Source organism: Rutidosis leptorrhynchoides, chromosome 9, assembly GCF_046630445.1.
Source record: "Rutidosis leptorrhynchoides isolate AG116_Rl617_1_P2 chromosome 9, CSIRO_AGI_Rlap_v1, whole genome shotgun sequence".
NCBI lineage: Eukaryota > Viridiplantae > Streptophyta > Magnoliopsida > Asterales > Asteraceae > Rutidosis > Rutidosis leptorrhynchoides.
In genome coordinates, this window is record NC_092341.1 from 125044991 (window position 1) to 125066487 (window position 21497).

Sequence of the window (21497 nt, forward strand, 5' to 3'; positions counted from 1 at the left end):
AAAAGGTTAAAAATAAAAATAAAAATAAAAACTGTACAGACTTACCTGTGAGATATATTTCTTAGTGATATGCTCTAGCCCACTCATAAGATAGTCGGACTAATTGATTTTCCATGGCTACATAGGCGTAACCTCGAGCATTCAGTGTTTTTTCTTCTAAACATATGAACGGTCCATCTCTGCATAAAGTAACAAATTCGGTGTTTGAATAGGTTTGATTATTTGAACATTTACCTTCGTGTGGCCATTTTCCGCATTTGTGACATTTTTCAAGGTGTCGTGCTCTTCTTTTCGCTGCGGATTTTGATTTTCCTTTACCAAATTGTAACTTATTATCTTCGCATCTGGATTCTTTTCTTACTCCGTCCAATTTTTCTCTGATTACTGATACCAGTTCACTCGGAAGTGTGTCATTATTACGTTTAGTAATCAAAGCGTGTAGCATTAGACCATGGTTTAGTTCACAGGAAGTCTTCATATCGTAAAAACCTAAAAAAAATAAAAATTCAGAATGGGGGGAGAAGACTAGTTCTTCAGGGTCTGCTAGGGAAAGACCATTCGAGTTCCATTTTCGAGAACTACACGAAAACAGAAAATCTAACTCTAACAGAAATACATATTATCCTTTAAAGACTTGATTCTCCCCACACTTAGTTAGCTGTGGTATTGAAATTGTGATTAACTTCGTTGTCGACTTCCATCGGACTATCTATGTAGTGTTTAACTCTGTAACCATTAACCTTAAATTCAATCCCATTTGAATTTATTAATTCTATCGTTTCGTATGAGAAAACTCTTTTGACTATGAATGGTCCAGACCATCTTGATTTCAATTTTCCAGGAAATAGCTTGAATCGTGAATTGAAAAGAAGAACTCTGTCTCCTTCTTTAAATTCTTTTGAACTTCTGATTCTTTTATCATGCCATTTCTTCGTTCTTTCCTTATAGATTAACGAATTTTCGTATGCTTCTTGTCTTAATTCTTCTAATTCGTTTTATTGACTTAACCGTAGACATCCAGCTTCATGTAAATCAAGATTACATGTCTTCAAAGCCCAAAATGCTTTGTGTTCAATTTCTACTGGAAGATGACATGCTTTTCCATAAACGAGTCTAAAAGGTGTGGTTCCAATTGGAGTTTTGTAGGCTATTCTAAAAGCCCAGAGTGCATCCTCCAATTTTATGGACCATTCCTTCGGATTTGATCCTACGGTTTTCTCTAGAATACGTTTTAAAGCTTGGTTGGTATTTTCAACTTGTCCACTCGTCTGTGGATGATAAGCGGTGGAGATTTTATGAGTTACTCTATATCTTTTAAGAACTTTCTCAAGTTGATTATTACAAAAATGAGTTCCCCGATCACTTATTAAAGCTTTCGGTGTTCCAAACCTTGCAAAAAGACGTTTTAAAAAGTTGACTACAACTTGTGCATCGTTAGTTGGGAGAGCTTGTGCTTCTGCCCTTTTAGATACATAATCAATGGCTACGAGAATATAGAGATTATTATGAGATTTTGAAAATGGACCCATAAAGTCAATACCCCAAACGTCAAATACTTCACATACTTGAATGACATTTTGTGGCATTTCTTCACGTTAACTTATTTTTCCGGCCCTTTGACAAGCATCACAGGATTTACAAAGAAGGTGTGCGTCTTTGTAAATTGTAGGCCAATATAATCCAGCATCATAAACTTTTCTTGCCGTTAGTTGAGGCCCATAATGCCCTCCTGTTGGTCCTGTGTGACAATGGTTTAAGATTTTACTAGCTTCATCTCCGAATACACATCGGCGTATTATTCCATCGGGACAACTTTTAAACAAATGTGGATCTTCCCAGAAATAGTGTTTTATATCACTGAAGAATTTCTTTCGTTTTTGGTACGACAATCCTTTTTCAAGGAATCCACATACTAAGTAGTTTGCATAATCTGCAAACCATGGAATTTCATTATAATCTATCTTCAATAGATATTCATCAAGAAAGTTGTCTTATATGGCCGATTCATTTAGAACTTCTAATTCGGGATTTTCAAGACGAGAAAGATGATCAGCGGCGAGATTTTCTGCTCCTCTTTTATCTCGGATTTCAATATCGAACTCTTGTAAGAGTAAGATCCAACAGATTAATCTTGGTTTGGCATCTTGTTTCGAAAATAGGTATCTAAGAGCAGAATGGTCGGTATAGACCACCGTTTTTGCTAGAAAGAGATATGAACGAAATTTTTCAAAAGCAAAGACAATAGCAAAGAGTTCTTTTTCAGTAGTTGTATAATTCGTTTGTGCTCCTTGTAACGTCTTACTAGCATAATATATATGTTGAAATCGTTTTTCAATCCTTTGTCCTAAAATGGCTCCCATTGTAAAATCACTTGCATCGCACATTAGTTCAAATGGTAGATTCCAATTAGGAGTTATCATGATCGGCGCATTAGTGAGTTTCTCTTTAAGAATATTAAAGGATTTGATACATTCATCTGAAAAGCTGAATGGAGCATCCTTTTCTAGGAGTTTATTCATAGGAGTGGCAATTTTAGAAAAATCTTTTATGAAACGTCGGTAAAAACCGGCATGCCCTAGAAAACTCCAAACTCCTCTAACATTGGTGGGATGTGGAAGTTTAGCAATTACATCTACTTTAGCTCTATCCACTTCAATTCCTTCCTTTGAAATTTTATGACCCAGAACGATGCCTTCTTTAACCATGAAATGGCATTTCTCCCAGTTAAGTACTAGATTTGATTGTTCGCATCTAATAAGCATTCGTTCAAGATTAGCTAGACATGTTTCAAAAGTATCACCGAAGACTGAAAAGTCATCCATGAAAACTTCCATTCATTCTTCTATCATGTCGTGAAAATTTGCCATCATGCACCTTTGAAAGGTTGCAGGGGCGTTGCAAAGTCCAAATGGCATGCGTTTGTAAGCAAAAGTACCATAAGGGCACGTGAATGTGGTTTTCTCTTGGTCCTCGGGTGCTATTGGAATTTGAAAATATCCGGAAAAACCATCAAGAAAACAATAGTAACTATTTCCGGCTAATCTTTCCAACATTTGATCAATGAAAGGTAAGGGAAAGTGATCTTTTCTGGTGGCGTCATTTAATTTTCTATAATCAATACATACACGCCATCCTGTTACAGTCCTAGTAGGAATAAGCTCATTTTTCTCATTTGTAATGACAGTCATGCCACCCTTCTTAGGCATGCATTGAACTGGGCTTACCCATGGACTATCAGAAATCGGATAAATTAAACCTGCATCAAGCAGTTTAATAATTTCTTTCTTAACAACATCTTGCATATTAGGATTTAGTCTTCGTTGGTGTTGCACATACGTTTTATGACCTTCTTCCATAAGGATTTTATGTGTGCAATACGAAGGACTTATTCCTTTTATATCATGAATCTTCCATGCAATAGCTGGTTTATGAGCTTTCAGCACAGAAATGAGTTGAGATTTTTCATTTTCAATAAGAGAAGACGATATTATTACAGGTAATTCCGATTCACCATGTAAATAAGCATATTCCAAATGGTTTGGAAGTGGCTTTAGCTCTAATATTGGAGGTTCTTCTATCGATGATTTATATCGATATCTGTCTTCTTCTTTTAACATTTGAATTTCTTCTGTTGTTGGTTCATATCCATTAGCCATAAGTATAGCTAACATTTCAGTTTCATCAATTGGTTCAGTTCCTTCTCCTAAAGAACATTCCCCCGTTCCTTGTAATTCTGGAAATTCTTCTAACAATTCTGCATGTGATTCTATAGTTTGAATATAATAGCATGTATCATCTGCAGATTGCGGTTGTTGCATTGCTCTATCAACTGAAAAGGTAACACTCTCGTCCTCTATACTTAGGGTCAGTTTCTTACCAAACACTTCTATCATTGCTTTAGCCGTGTTTAAGAATGGTCTTCCTAATATGAGAGGAACTTGAGAATCTTCTTCTATGTCCAGAACAACAAAATCTACTGGAAATACTAAAGTACCAATTTTAACTAGCATGTTTTCCATTATCCCTCTAGGATATTTTATTGATCGATCAGCTAGTTGTATGCTTATTCGTGTTGGTTTCAATTCTCCAAGGTCTAGTTTAGCGTATAGTAATACGGCATTAAATTTATACTAGCACCTAAGTCTGCCAATGCTTCTATTGAACTAAGACTACCCAAAAAACATGGAATTGTGAAACTTCCTGGATCAGATAGTTTTTCTGGTATCTTATTCAACAGCACTGCTGAACAATTAGCATTCATAGTAACGGCCGAGAGTTCTTCCATTTTCTTTCTATTCGATATTAGATCTTTCAGAAATTTAGCATATCTAGGCATTCCTGAAATTACATCAATGAAAGGAAGATTTACATTTATCTGTTTAAACATATCCAAGAATTTAGATTGCTCGGCTTCAAGTTTCTCTTTTTTTATTTTACTCGGGTAAGGAAGTGGTGGTTGGTATGGTTTAACATAAGGTTTAGCCTTAACTGTGTTATCTTCATTAACCTTTTCAACTACCGGTTCTTTTTCCTTATCTTGATCAGGTTGTGGTTCTTGTGGAGTAGGAATAGCTTCATCAGAAATTACAGGTATTTCAGGTGGTTTAAGTGTAATACCACTTCTTGTGTTAATGGCTTTAGCTGTTTCATTCCGGGGGTTAGCATTTGTATCACTAGGTAGACTTCCCGATTTTCTTTCACCTATTAACCTTGCTAGGTTACTTACTTCTTGTTCCAAATTTTGAATAGAAGCTTGTTGATTTCTAAATGCTTGAGCATTTTGTTCATTGGTTTTTTTCTGAGATGTGAAAAACTGTGTTTGAGTTTCAACTAGCTTCGTCATCATATCTTCTAAATTCGGCTTTTTATCATCGGTTTGTGGTGGTTTGTTTTGAAAATTAGGTCTTTGCTGATTGTAAGTATTATTGGATACTTGTTGATTACTAGGACCTTGTTGGTTGTTGTATGGAATATTTCGGTTATAATTCTGGTTTTGATTGTAAATTGGTCTTGGCGGTTGATAATTATTCTGATAATTATTTCCAGGCCTTTGGTTTATGTATGAAATATTCTCTCTTTGTTCCATTGTTAGCTCAATACTAAGACAATCTTTTGTCAAATGTGGTCCTCCATACTGCTCAAAACTAATTCGTATTGAGTGTATATCCTTAGTCATCTTTTCCATTCGTCTCTCTACATCATCTATCTTTGCTGAAATGGAATCTAAGTCATGGCTAGAATCGGCTCTAGCTGCTTTAGATGATCTAACGATATCTTTTTCTTAGTGCTACTCATGTGAATGGGAAGCAGTGTTATCAATAATTTTATAAGCATCAGTTTCGATTTTCTTCATAATAGAACCACCAGCTGCTATATCGATGTCTTTCCTTGTAGTGATATCGCATCCTTGGTAGAATATTTGTACTATTTGACAGGTGTCTAAACCATGTTGCGGACATCCTCTTAATAACTTTCCAAATCTGTTCCATGCCTCATATAGAGTTTCATTCGGTTTCTGTGTGAACGTAACAATTTCTCCTTGAAGTCTTACGGCTTTAGATGCCGGAAAGAATTGTTTAAGAAATTTTTCAACTAAAACGTCCCATGTATCAATCGCCCCTTCAGATAACGATTCCAACCAATCTTTGGCTTCTCCCTTTAAAGTCCAGGGAAATAACATGAGATATATATGTTCATGTTCAACTTCTCTTATTTTAAATAGTGTGCAGATCCTATTAAAGGTACGAAGATGTTCATTTGGATCTTCCTTCGGCGCACCACTAAATTGGCATTGATTAGTTACCATATGTAGAATTTCTCCTTTGATTTCATAATCTGGCGCATTAATGTCAGGATGAGTAATTGCGTGACCTTGGCCAGTGCGTTTAGCTCTCATTCGGTCTTCCATACTTAAAGGTTCCAGATTTTTCATGATTGAATTTGTTGAATCTGAATCACTAGAGGATTCTGATTTAATGGTTCATTCCTCAACAATCTCTGTTTGAATGATTGGTGGTTCCGGAGGAAAAATTAATGGTTCAGGATCAATGAATCGTCCCTGAATATTCTCCGGATTCTCAATTGTAAGGTTGGGTTCAAAAAATGAATTATCGGAAATTTGAATTGGAGTACTTGGTCGACTGGATGACGATTCTAAAGGAAAATCAACGGCGACAATATTTGCTAGATGTCTTGATCGAGTTACAGGTGGTGAACGTACAAAAGGTGGTGAACGTCTTGCTCGGTGCATTCACTGAATATCCTATTAGTTTTTAAAAGGAAAGAAAAAAAATTATATAAGTTATCCAATTAATAGACTTTTCTGATTTTGCCCACGTTTCGAATAGCCAAAAGATGCAGCAGAGGGGCAGGATTCGTTTGGTCTCAATATAATTGAGTACTGTTTGGCTTCAATAACCCGGTCCACGTACAAATCCAACTATTACTACGAACCAGAAAATTTTGATGTCTATCAATTTAACCACTTAAAATAAATTTTCGTAATTTAAAGAAATTTAGAGAAGAAGTAGAAAAATTCTAAGTCCTAAAAACTAGAATGGCGAGAAATAAGAAAGAAAAAGAGCGCGTCGGAAAAGGTCGAAAAAGAAAAGGGTTGAAAAATAAAAGGCGTCGAAAAATAAGAAAGAAAAAGAGTGACTTATAAAACTTTAAAACACTCGACTAACTCAACCTTATTACTATCACTAACTTAAAATTAAAATTGCAAATTGAGATTACTAATTGGAGTGATAATTGATACATAGGTAAAAGGCGTCGAAAAATAAAAATAAGAAAGTAGCGCGTTGAAACTTAAAAAGGAACTAAAAACTAAAAAAAATAAAAGTTGCGTCTAAAAATATTAAAGTTTACAAGTAAAACTATATCCCAAATGGCAATATCTTAAAAAGGTACTAAAATTAAAAAATGGCGTCGCAAAATTCTAGAGCACCTAAATCTTAGTCTAAAGAAAAAGCACTTAAGGGATTTTACGGCAAAGCCTAAAAATCTAGAAGTGAAAATAAGCTACGGCAAAATACTAGAACTTACAACTAGCTACGAACAAATAAAAATACAAATATTACGATTAAATGATAAAAAGATACAAAAATAAAAATAAGCTTAAATTTGATAAAATTATTTATTTTTAAAAAAATATTATTTATTTATTTTTATTTATAAAAGTATTAATTTATATAAATATTTAATAATACTAATTAATATTTAAAATACAAATTAATTTAAAAAATAAAACTAAATATTAATATTAAATATAAACCTAATTAAGTTTTAATAATAATAATTAAATTATACTCCGTAATAAATGCCAAATTAGGGTTCTGCTCGTGTAAGGGTGGCTTCGCGAGTTGCGGTACACCTGGCAACAAAATCCACGAGTCGTGGGGTATGAAATTTCAGAATAGGTGGTTTCGTTTGACAGGTTTCGTTTTTAATATTTATATATATATATATATATATTTTTATTTTTTTATTTTTCTATTTTAATAATTATATAAAATATTTATATTAAATAAATAAAACTTATATTTAAAAACTAAAATAGAAATAAAAATACTTTATAATTTTATAAATAAAAATCTTATAAATAAATTTATATATATATATATATATATATATATATATATATATATATATATATATATATATATATATATTTTATATTTTTTTTAATATTTAAAAAGTATATATTTTACAAAAACTAATTAAAACTTAATAAAATTTTTTTTTTATGTGTGTGGCGTTTCGCTTCGGCGTTCCCCGGCAGCGGCGCCAAAAATACTTGATGTTATGCGAGGTGTATATAAAATAGCTTTATTTTTACAACTAAATACTATTAAATACGATACAATTTTAAAAAAGATATTTATTTATTTATAGAATGGATATACTTAAACCTTGCTACAACACTTATATGCAGTGTACCTAATTGTACAGTAGTGTAGTTTTTAGTAAGTCCGGTTCCTTCCACAGGGAAAATCTTTAAACAAAGCTTAACGCTATATTAGTTTTAATTTATAAAAATACAAATATATATAAGTAATATTATTATTATAAAGGGGGGTTTTTACCGTTTAATGACCGGTATGTCAATTTTAAAACTTTAGTCGCAGTTAAAACCTAATGTAAAATAATAAATAAATAAAAGACTAAATTGAAAGCGTAAAGTAAATAACGATAATGAAGTTGCGATTAATAAAAGTGCGATAAAATAAACTTGCGATAATTAAAGAGTACGATAATTAAAAAGTGTAATTAAATACAATGACAATAAATAAAAGTGCGATAATTAGAAGTGCAATTAAATATAAAATAAAGGAAATTAAATATGAAATAAAGGAATTATGCTTATTTAAACTTCCGTAATCATGATGTTTAACGCGTTGATTTTAGTTTTATGCCCATGGGTTAATTGTCCTTTGTCCTGGATTATTTAATATGTCCGTCTGGTTTTTGTCCATAACAGTCCATCAGTCATAAATATAAAGTGCGAGTGTCCTTGTCAAATTATCCTTATACCCGAAGTCAAATATTCCAACTAATTGAGGACTTAAACTGTAACAAGATTTTAATACTTTGTTTAATAATTACACCAGGTTATCGACTGCGTGTAACCCAAGGTTTTAATACTTTGTTATCAATTATGCCAAGTGTCCTTGTACATAATTTCACCCCTGTTTTAATAATTCCATAGACTATTAATCCATTCCCGTGTTCGGTTAAATGAACGATTATTCGTACATATAAATATCCCACCCATCGTGTCCGATCGAGTGTATATGGTTATTTATAGGGACGTCCAATTGTAATCTTTATATTAAAATTAACAAACTATCATTTAGTTAAACAAATATAAAGCCCATTAATAGCCCATAGTCTAATTTCCACAAGTTTCGTTCTTTTGTCCAAACCCCAATTATGATACAAAGCCCAATTACCCAATTTTAGTAATTAGCCCAACATCATGATTACTTCGTTTTAAATAAGCATAATAATAACTTAGCTACGAGACATTAATGTAAAAAGGTTGAACATAACTTACAATGATTAAAAATAGCGTAGCGTTACACGGACATAATTTCGACTTACACCCTTACAATATTCGCTAACATACCCTTATAAAATTAAAATTAAAATTATAATATATATATATATATATTACGTATGAATGAGGAGAAAAAAAAGATATATAAAACGTTCAGAATGCGCGAGCTTTTATAGGCATTTTTGTCCAGGACAGCTCCGCGAGTTGCGGCATTTTTGCACTACAAACTCCGCGAGTCGCGGAGTTCATAAATCCAGCTCACACAAGTTTGGATCCTAGTCTGCCGACGGTTTTAATATATAAATATAATATATATATAATTTATATAATTAATTATATATTATATTATATTTATATACATAGTTAACTTGTAATTTTTAGTCCATTGCGTCGAGCGTTGAGAGTTGACTCTGGTCCCGGTTCCGGATTTTCGAACGTCCTTGCGTAAAATTTAATATCTTGTACTTTGCGTTTTGAATCTTGTACTCTTGTAATTCTGAGACGTTTCTTATCAATAATTGGAACCTCTTTGATTGTAATTTGTACTTTTGAGCTTTTTGGTCGTTTGCGTCTTCAATTCGTCGAATCTATCTTTTGTCTTCACCTTTTATTATTTAACCGAATATCACTTGTAAATAGGACAATTGTAACTAAAATCTTGTCTTTCTTGAGGAATAATGCTATGAAATATATGTTGGTTTTTAGCATTATCATATACACCAACCACAAAATTCTCCAACATATTTTAAATCAAAAGCAATTAAACATGAGGCAGCGTAGATGGGTTGAGCTACTAAATGATTATGATTGTGAAATCCGTTACCACCCGGGAAAAGCGAATGTGGTAGCCGATGCCTTGAGTCGAAAGGAAAGAGAACCTATTCAAGTAAAAGCTATGAACATGATTATTCATACTAATCTTACTACTCGAATAAAAGAGGCACAACAGGAGGTTTTGAAGGAAGGAATTTTTGGAAGGGAAATACCCAAAGGATTAGAAAAACAGCTTAATATTCAGGAAGATGGAACCAGGTATTTAGCTGAAAGAATTTGGGTACCAAAGAATGGAGATTTGAGGAAAGTGGTACTAGATGAAGCACATAAAACCATATATTCAATACATCCCGGAGCGGGGAAAATGTACCAAGACCTCAAGAGAAACTTTTGGTGGCCAGGACTGAAGGCCGATATAGCCACATATGTAGGAGCATGTTTGACTTGTTCTAAAGTCAAAGCTGAACATCAGAAACCATCGGGCCTACTCCAACAACCTGAAATCCCAGAATGGAAATGGGAAAGCATTACCATGGATTTCATTGATAAGTTACCGAGAACCGCAGGTGGTTATGATATGATTTGGGTAATAGTCGATCGCCTTACTAAGTCAGCACACTTTCTACCAATAAAAGAAGAGGATGGTATAGAGAAATTAGCACGATTATACCTGAAAGAAGTTGTTTCTAGACATGGTATACCAATCTCTGTTATCTCTGATCGTGATAGCAGATTTACTTCCAGATTCTGACAGGCATTACACGAAGCGTTGGGAACTCGTCTAGATTTAAGTACTGCCTATCATCCACAAACTGATGGGCAGAGTGAAAGGACGATTTAGACACTCGAAGACATGCTACGAGCATGTGTTATTGATTTTGGAAGCAGATTGACATCTACCGTTAGCTGAGTTTTCCTGCAACAACAGCTATCATTCTAGTATTGAGGTGGCACCATTCGAGGCACTTTATGGTAGGAAGTGCAGGTCTCCAATTTGTAGGAGTGATGTGGGGGATAAACATATTACAGGTCCGGAAATTATCCAAGAAACCACTGATAAAATCATTCAGATTCAACAACGATTGAAAACAGCCCGGAGTCGACAAAAGAGCTATGCGGATGTTAGAAGAAAACCTTTAAAGTTTGAGGAAGGTGATATGGTTATGCTTAAGGTATCACCTTGGAAAGGTGTTATTCGTTTTGGAAAGTGGGGGAAATTGAGCCCAAGATGCATTGGGCCATTCAAGATTGAAAAACGCATTGGGCCGGTGGCCTATCGACTTGAGCTACCTCCACAATTAGAAAAGATTCACAACACCTTTCATGTTTCAAACCTGAAGAAATGCCTAGCTACCGAAGATCTCATTATTCCTTTAGACGAGATTAAAATTGACGAGAAACTAAATTTCGTCGAAGAACCCGTCAAAATTATAGATCGTGAGGTCAAACGACTCAAACAAAGTAAGATACCAATCGCTAAGGTTCGATGGAATGCTCGTAGAGGACCTGAATTTACTTGGGAATGAGAAGACCAAATGAAGCTGAAGTACCCACATTTGTTTCCCGATATCGCACGTTAATTAGGTACTATTCTAAATTTCGGGACGAAGTTTAATTTAATGGGTGTGTAATGTAACGACCCGGATTTTTTCGCTAATATATAGAAGATTAATATTTACATAATTAATGTTTCCAACATGTTAAGCAATCAAACTCATTAAGACTTGGTTATTTGAAATGAATTTGATACAAATGTTTGGCCACCCAGTCTGTATGACGATTCACGAACGTCATAACTCGAAATAATTATATAATGATGTATATATGGATATATATACTTATGATTTGATAAAATGATATTTAAGTATCTCATTACATATAATAACAATTGGTTATATACATAAAATGAGATTACTAACTTAAAGGCTTCAAGACTATATACATATATATAACGATTAACGTTGTAATAACTTCTAAATTAAAATGTATATACATATATATATATATATATATATATATATATATATATATATATATATATATATATATATATATATATATATTGTATTAATATGAATTAATACACTTTTAAAGGACTTAAGTACATATATGAATATACTTATACTCAACAAAGATAGCTATATTGGTAATTGCATTCAATTCTATCAAGAATTCTACTCGTATTCATACCGTATTTATACCCGTATCATACCCAGCTTCTATACATATTTACTATTGGTATATACATACCAAATAATTGATCTTAGAAGCCCTCAATCAGTTGTGAGACATGTATAAACATGATGTAGACTTGTGGGAACCATGGCTTGGAAACTAGTATGACTAAATGCATAAAATTACAAACCATGGAGCCATGTTGATGCCCCCATTTTGACGCCAACTTGGAGGTTAAATAACCATCCATTTCATTCTAATTAACTACATCATTTTACTCTTTAAACACATACTCAAACACTCTCTCAAACCTCCATTCAATTCAGCAAGTATTGGTCTCAAAATCCAAGTTATAATTATCATAACAAAGCTTGATCAAGAACACTTCAAGAATCATTCCAAGTGTACAAGTTTACTTCCAATCTTTCAATCCAACTCCACAACTCTTTAGAATCCATAATCCTACTTTCATATCAGTAGCTTCTCATATAATAATCAAGGTAAGAATCATATATAAACTTTGGTTCAATTTATATACTTATAACTATCTTAATTGAAGATAGAATTCTTATTCGAACTTTTGTTCATTCCATGTTTATACTTCAAGAATTCCAAGCCATCAAGGGTATCTTTGAACTCAAAATATTCTCCTTATTTCTCTAGCAACTTTATTCATTTGATTTGAGATAGTAACCTTATTCATAATCTTATTCGATTCGTATTCATATAGCTATCTTATTTTGAGTTATAACTAATAACAACAAGAACATACTTTAGATTATTTCTAAACTAGTTTGCAAATAAACTTAATCTTTCTAACTTGACTTTTAAAATACTTCAACACATGTATTATGACTATATGTCAAGCTAACATAAGGATATAAAACTTGTAAACACGAAGAACACCTTAAAATCGAATATACGCCGTCCTAGTCAAACGGGGGCTGTTTTGGGTTTAATTTTAAAAACCTATCTTAAACTTTGAATTAAAAGATTTCCTTTGGTGAAAAATCTTATTTTATATTGATATGAAATATATCCAAAATCCATGGTTAAACTCTAAGTGGAAGTATGTTTTTCAAAAGGGTCATCAAGATGTCGTTCTTACGACGGATATGACTATCTTCTCTTATTTGACACCTAAGATATATTTTCGACTATAAAAATATACTTTTTCTATTAATATTAATAATCGATATGAAACCATGGCAACTCGAATCACTCAAAACGGATTTGTTACGAAGAAATTATGGGTAAAACAAAATTGGATATTTTTCTTAATTTTTAGCTACGGACATGATTCATAAAAATGAATGCTAACCTTTTCCTAGCTAACTTACCTTGTATCCTACATGTATTTATACATGTTTTTCCCGAACTTATGAAAATACAATTTATAATAGTCGTGATTAAGTTCTACGACAATATATTATAGTCTTAATAAAGATCGTAAGGCACCATATATATATATATATGACTTGATCACCGTGGATCCGTATACAGCGTTTTGATATATCATTTTGATTTTTTCTATATATATTATTGGAACGAACTATAAGACACCATTGGCAGTAATTTCGAGTTAGCTGTGGGTCGAAGTGAATTCCAAAATATTATATACTTTGAGTTGTGATCGAGCCTGAGACATGTATACAATGGGTTGCGGATTGCTTCAGACAATATACATATTATGTGTCTTATTATATTAAGACAATATATTATAGTGTTAGTGAATTCTAACACTATATACGCATTTATATTTATATATATATTTATACTGTTGGACTATTGGACTATTGGACTATTGGACTACGAACGTTGGACTACTAACAATGGACAATTAAAATTATCACAAGTATCATAAGTATGAAATATTAATTATATATATATCTTGACACAAGAATATTATTATTAGGTTCGTGAATTTGTCAAAGGCCAAGTCTTACCACCATCTATTCGGAAATCATCACAAGTGAGTTATAGTCCCATTTTTACTATCTAAATTATTTTGGGATGAGAATACATTCAAAATTTATAAATGTTTTACAAAATAAGCACAAGTTCATGGAACTACATTCTACGATTGTTTTGTTATACCGGATATCTGTACTTATTATTATTATGCTTCGTAACCTAAGAATTAGTGAAAAACACTAATTAACGAGAATCCTAAAGGTAGATCTACGGGCACCAACCACCCCCATTTTCGAATAGTGGAAATGCTTTAGTACTTCGAAGGGTCCTTGTCATACATTTGAATAGTGGAATATATGATGCCAGATATCTTAAGCGCTCTATGTTAAGGTCGGTTACCAGGCGACTCATCGTATGAATGATTTTTGCAGTTTTAATGATCCTGCGCATTTAATTATATGAAATCTTGTGGCTTATTAAATATTATGATTATTATATAGAAATTAAACCTATGACTCACCAACATTTTGTTGACGTTTTAAGCATGTTTGTTCTTAGGTGAATATTAAAAACGCTTCCGCTGTCGTATGCCAACCCAAGGTTAAGATTTGGAGTCGGCATAATTGTTTATATTGTTTAAACTTGCATTCGGAGTATTTGTTGTAATATATTTGATCGTATTGTAATGGGTTTTGTAAAAACTTATTTATTTGAGGAGATTGTCTTTGATAGACAATCTAAATTATGTCACTAAGACCTTTATTCAATAATAAAGGTTATGGTTGTTTCTAAAAATGAATGCAAGATTTGAAAAACGTCTCTTATAGAGGTCAAAACCTCGGAAAGAAACCAATTAATATGAAACGTTTATAATTAATATGAACGGGGCATTTCACGCAACAAGGAGTTTTAAAAGAAGGAAACTTAAAGGATGAAATACCCAAAGGATCGGGGAAGCTCATAAAACCAGATACTCAATACATCCTGGAACGGGGAAGATGTATAAGGATCTCAAGATACATTTTTGGTGGCCAGGTATGAAAGCCGATGTTGCTAAATACGTAGGAGAATGTTTGACGTGTTCTAAGGTCAAAGCGGAGCATCAGAAACCATCAGGTCTACTTCAACAATCCGAAATCCCGGAATGAAAATGGGAAAACATTACCATAGATTTCATCACTAAATTGCCAAGGACTGCAACTGGTTTTGATACTATTTGGGTAATAGTTGATCGTCTCACCAAATCAGCACACTTCCTGCCAATAAAAGAAGATGACAAGATGAAGAAGTTAGCACGACTGTATTTGAAGGAAGTCATCTCCAAACATGGAATACCAATCTCTATTATCTCTGATAGGGATGGCAAATTTGTTTCAAAATTCTGGCAGACATTACAGCAGGCATTGGGGACTCGTCTAGACATGAGTACTGCTTATCATCCACAAACTGATGGGCAAAGTGAAAGGATGATACAGACCCTTGAAGACATGCTATAAGCATGTGTTATCGATTTCAGAAACAGTTGGGATCGACACCTACCATTAGCAGAATTTTTCTACAACAACAGCTACCATTCAAGCATTGAGATGGCGCTGTTTGAAGCACTTTATGGTAGAAAGTGCAGGTCTCTAATTTGTTGGAGTGAAGTGGGGGATAGACAGATTACGGGTCCGGAGATAATACAAGAAACTACCGAGAAGATCATCCAAATTCAACAACGGTTGAAAACCGCCCAAAGTCGACAAAAGAGCTACGCCGACATTAAAAGAAAAGATATAGAATTTGAAATTGGAGAGATTGTCATGCTTAAGGTTGCACCTTGGAAAGGCGTTGTTCGATTTGGTAAACGAGGAAAATTAAATCCAAGGTATATAGGACCATTTAAGATTATTGATCGTGTCGGACCAGTAGCTTACAGACTTGAATTACCACAACAACTTGTGGCTGTACATAACACTTTCCACGTCTCAAATTTGAAGAAATGTTTTGCTAAAGAAGATCTCAGTATTTCATTAGACGAAATCCAAATCAACAAAAAACTTCAATTCGTCGAAGAACCCGTCAAAATAATGGATCGTGAGGTTAAAAGATTTAAGCAAAACAAGATACCAATTGTTAAAGTTTGATGGAATGCTCTTAGAGGACCTGAGTTCATCTGGGAATGAGAAGATCAGATGAAGAAGAAATACCCGCACTTATTTCAAGAAGATACGACAACACCTCCAACTGCTTAAAATTTCGGGACGAAATTTATTTAACGGGTAGGTACTGTAGTGACCAGAATTTTTCCATGTTTTTATATATTAAATGAAATTGTTATTTACATGATTAAGTTTTTCCAACATGTTAAGCAATCAAACTTGTTAAGACTTGATTAATTGAAATAGGTTTCATATGGACAATTGACCACCTAAGTTGACCGGTGATTCACGAACGTTAAAACTTGTAAAAACTATATGATGACATATATATGGTTATATATAGTTAACATGATATTATGACAAGTAAATATCTCATTAGGTATTTTAACAATGTTTTATATACATAAAAATGAGACTATTGAATTAAGAAACTCGAAAACGATATATATAACGATTATCGTTATAACAACGTCTTACTAAGTACATATGAATCATATTAAGATATTGATACATTTAGTTATTTATGTTAAATTATAAGTAAATATATCATTAAGTTTATTAACAATGAACTACATATGTAAAAATAAGACTACTAACTTAATGATTTCGAAACGAGACATATATGCAACGATTATCGTTGTAACGACATTTAACTATATATATATCATACTAAGATATATTATATATCATAATATCATGATAATGCAACAATTTAACATCTCTTTATATATAATAAACAATGGGTTAACAACATTTAACAAGACCGTTAACCTAAAGGTTTCAAAACAACATATACATGTAACGACTAACGATGACTTAACGACTCAGTTAAAATGTATTTACATGTAGTGTTTTAATATGTATTCATACACTTTTGAAAGACTTCGAGACACTTATCAAAGTACTTCTACTTAACAAAAATGCTTACAATTACATCCTCGTTCAGTTTCATCAACAATTCTACTCGTATGCACCCATATTCGTACTCGTACAATACACAGCGTTTAGATGTATGTACTATTGGTATATACACTCCAATGATCAGCTCTTAGCAGCCCATGTGAGTCACCTAACACATGTGGGAACCATCATTTGGAAACTAGCGTGAAATATCTCATAAAATTACAAAAATATTAGTAATCATTCATGACTTATTTACATCTAAACAAAATTATACATCCTTTATATCTAATCCATATACCAACGACCAAAAACACCTACAAACACTTTTATTCTTCAATTTTATTCATCTAATTAATCTCTCTCAAGTTCTATCTTCAAGTTCTAAGTGTTCTTCATAAATTCTATAAGTTCTAGTTTCATAAAATCAAGAATACTTCCAAGTTTGCTAGCTTACTTCCAATCTTGTAAAGTGATCATCCAATCTCAAGAAATCTTTTTTATTTACAGTAATATATCATTCTAATACAAGGTAATACTCATATTCAAACTTTGATTCAATTTCTATAACTATAACAATCTTATTTCGAGTGGAAATCTTACTTGAACTTGTTTTCGTGTCATGATTCTGCTTCAAGAACTTTCAAGCCATCCAAGGATTCTTTGAAGCTAGATCTATTTTTCTCATTTTCAGTAGGTTTATCCATAAAACCTTAGGTAGTAATGATGTTCATAACATCATTCGATTCATATATATAAAACTACCTTATTCGAAGTTTAAACTTGAAATCACTAGAACATAGTTTAGTTAATTCTAAACTTGTTCGCAAACAAAAGTTAATCCTTCTAACTTGACTTTTAAAATCAACTAAACATATGATCTATATCTATATGATATTCTAACTTAATGATTTAAAACCTGGAAACACGAAAAACACCATAAAACCGGACATACGCCGTCGTAGTACCGCGGGCTGTTTTGGGTTAGTTAATTAACAACTATGATAAACTTTGATTTAAAAGTTTATCTTCTGGGAAAATGATTTTTCTTATGAACATGAAATTATATCCAAAAATCATGGTTAAACTCAAAGTGGAAGTATGTTTTTCAAAATGGTCATCAAGACGTCGTTCTTTCGACTGAAATGACTACCTCTTACAAAAATGACTTGTAACTTATATTTTCGACTACAAACCTATATTTTTTCTGTTTAGATTCATAAAATAGAGTTCAATATGAAACCATAGCAATTTGATTCACTCAAAACGGATTTAAAACGAAGAAGTTATGGGTAAAACAAGATTGGATATTTTTTGATTGTTGTAGCTACGGGAAATATTGTAACAAATCTATATTAATCATATCCTAGCTAACTTATATTGTATTATACATGTATTTTAATATATTATGTAATCTTGGGATACCATAGACACGTATGCAAATATTTTGACATATCATATCGACCCATCTATATATATTATTTGGAACAACCATAGACACTCTATATGCAGTAATGTTGGAGTTAGCTATACAGAGTTGAGGTTGATTCCAAAAATATATATACTTTGAGTTGTGATCTAGCCTGAGACGTGTATACACTGGGTCGTGGATTGATTCAAGATAATATATATATCAATTTATTTCTGTACATCTAACTATGGACAACTAGTTGTAGGTTGCTAACGAGGACAGCTGACTTAATAAACTTAAAACATCAAAATGTATTAAAAGTGTTGTAAATATATTTTGAACATACTTTGATATATATGTACATACTAGTTATAGGTTCGTGAATCGACCAGTGGCCAAGTCTTACTTCCCGATGAAGTAAAAATCTGTGAAAGTGAGTTATAGTCCCACTTTTAAAAATCTAATATTTTGGGATGAGAATACATGCAATTTTATAAATGTTTTATGAAATAGACACAAGTAAATGAAACTACATTATATGGGTGAAGGATCGAAGCCGAATATGCCCCTTTTACTTGGTAGCCTAAGAATTAGTAAACCGATCTACTAATTGACGCGAATCCTAAAGATAGATCTATTGGGCCTAATGAACCCCATCCAAAGTACTGGATGCTTTAGTACTTCGAATTCGTTTTTATCATGTCCGAAGGATTTCCCGGAATGATAGAGGATATTCTTATATGCATATTGTTAATGTCGGTTACCAGGTGTTCACCATATGAATGATTTTTATCTCTATGGATGGGATGTATATTGAAATATGAAATCTTGTGGTCTATTATTATGATTTGATAATATATAGGTTAAACCTATAACTCACCAACATTTTTGTTGACGTTTTAAGCATATTTATTCTCAGGTGATTATTAAGAGCTTCTGCTATTACATACCAAAATAAGGACAAGATTTGAAGTCCATGCTTGTATGATATTATGTAAAAACTGCATTCAAGAAACTTATTTTTGATGTAATATATTCTTATTGTAAACCATTATGTAATGGTCGTGTGTAAATGGTATATTTTAGATTATCATTATTTGATAATTTACGTAATACTTTTTAAACCTTTATAGATAAAATAAAGGTTATGGGTGTTTTAAAAACGAATGCAGTCATTGAAAAACGTCTCATATAGAGGTCAAAACCTCGCAACGAAATCAATTAATATGGAACGTTTATAATCAATTTGAACGGGACATTTCATCTTTTGAGAAGTTCGTAGGTCTGATGCTTGGAAAAGTACCTGGCTCTTTCCAAATAATTTTGCAAAAACATAGACATAATCCACTACACAAAATTTTTAGTACATGTTTTTCTGATTATGATAAAAATAATAAACTATAAATAATAGATATTGATGATAACTATCTTGTCTATGTATCTGTGGAGTTGTTGTTAAGTCAGGGTCTCAAATAGTAGCTGGATCAAAGTCCTCGAGCCCAGCTATGTCATCCAATAAACCATCACAAGGTTCCCTCAGAAGATCATCAAGAACAAGGTTTGAAGGTAACGGTAAGTCCTCCAAACTGAAAGGATCATAGGGCAACAGAGCGGGTATGGTATCTGTAAGAACAAAAAGCTGCTCAAACTGTGGCTGAGGTACGAATCCTGGCTCTAAAGTGATGGGGACAGTGATGAGGTGACCGTCAGCAGGTGGTGCGGTAAATGAATGCTCAACAACAACAGTCTCAACTCTAGGCGGTGGTGTGATGATAGGGGCTGCAGATGCCGGAGTGGCAGTAGATGCCGTGGACACAAGGTGTGCGGCGATAGGTGGGACATCTTCGTGAGAAGGATGGGAAGTAAGATCCAACCTAAACGAATAGGGTCTCAAATACCTGCGTGGCATACCAGATTTCTCGAAGTGTGCCACTTGTGCTCCAAATAGTGTCTGATGGTCTTGCATCATACACCAAGTCAAGTCTCTGTCTGTGGAGCATACCCCATAATAGAACACAGTGACTGGTGGGGGTGGCCCTGATGGCTCTTTCTGACGTACCGACCGTGAGGCGAGCCGTGTGGATCATCTCAAAGGTCATGATGGTGCGATCGGTGTCTCATCTTCCTCGTCCAAACTCGGCGTAATCATCCTGCGAGGTCGAATCTGGCCTGTAGAAGGCATAGGCTGATCTGACCCTGAACTGTAAATGACGTCAGTCCTCTTTCGTTTGACCGGAATGCCCGTAGTAGAACCTGTTTTCATCTTTTTATCACATTCAACAACTTTGTCAGAACTAAGTAATTTCTTACACATGGTGTAAGATAAACACTTAGGGTTAGTAATCAGGTAAAGAAAAATGCTAACTAGGATAGGTTTGCGGTGCCTCTCAAGCGTTTTATTTAAAAAGTCTTTCAAGCTCGACTTTTAAAATATGGTTAGTTTAAATTTAAGGTGGATTAAATGTGAAAGAATCTTCCTCCCTTGGGTAATCTTCCATATAAGCCTTTAAACGGTGGCCATTTACTTTGAAGCTCCCAGTGGGTCCTTCTAATCCCACGGCTCCGTGTGGAAAGATATGTAACACTTTAAACAGTCCACCCCGTTTGGATTTAAACTTACCAGAAAACTTCTTTAGTCTCGAATTGAAGAGTAGTACTTTATCTCCAGGAGCGAACTTTATCGTAATTAATTTTGCATCGTGTAAAAGCTTCGTCTTCTCCTTGTAGATATATGACGTCTCGTACGCTTGATCTCTTAATTCGGCTAATTCATTTAACTGCATTTTTCTATGTATGTTGGTTTCAGAAGTATCAAGGTTGCAGGTCTTCAGTGCCTAGAGAGCTTTGTACTCTAATTCCAGCGGAAGGTGACAAGCTTTGCCGTAGATCATCCGGTATGGTGTAGTGCCAAGAGGATTTTTGTAAGCAGTGCAAAATGCCCATAAAGAATCGTTCAGCTTCTCAGTCCATCTATTTCCATGATTACCGACAGTACGTTTCAATATTCTCTTTAACGCTCTGTTCGTGACTTCCGCTTGTCCGTTAGTCTGCGAATGGTATGCAGTGGACATCTTGTGGGTAACTTCGTATTGTTGCATCACCTTCATGAAATGAGTGTTAC

At 33.4% G+C, this 21497-nt stretch overlaps 1 protein-coding gene and 1 non-coding gene across 2 annotated transcripts in view; one reads left to right on the plus strand and one right to left on the minus strand.

The window, feature by feature from the left end:
* The window catches only part of LOC139868371 (uncharacterized), a 34111-nt gene extending 14394 nt beyond the window's left edge, over positions 1–19717 (minus strand). Inside the window, exon 1 of the mRNA XM_071856703.1 lies at positions 19680–19717. Within this exon, the coding sequence (XP_071712804.1) occupies positions 19680–19717 (38 nt within the window). The remainder of the gene's footprint in view (positions 1–19679) is intronic.
* LOC139869866 (small nucleolar RNA R71) lies at positions 5442–5548 on the plus strand. Its single transcript, XR_011766440.1, has one exon. It is a non-coding gene; the product is annotated as a small nucleolar RNA R71 (small nucleolar RNA).
* Positions 19718–21497: the final 1780 nt, after the last annotated feature.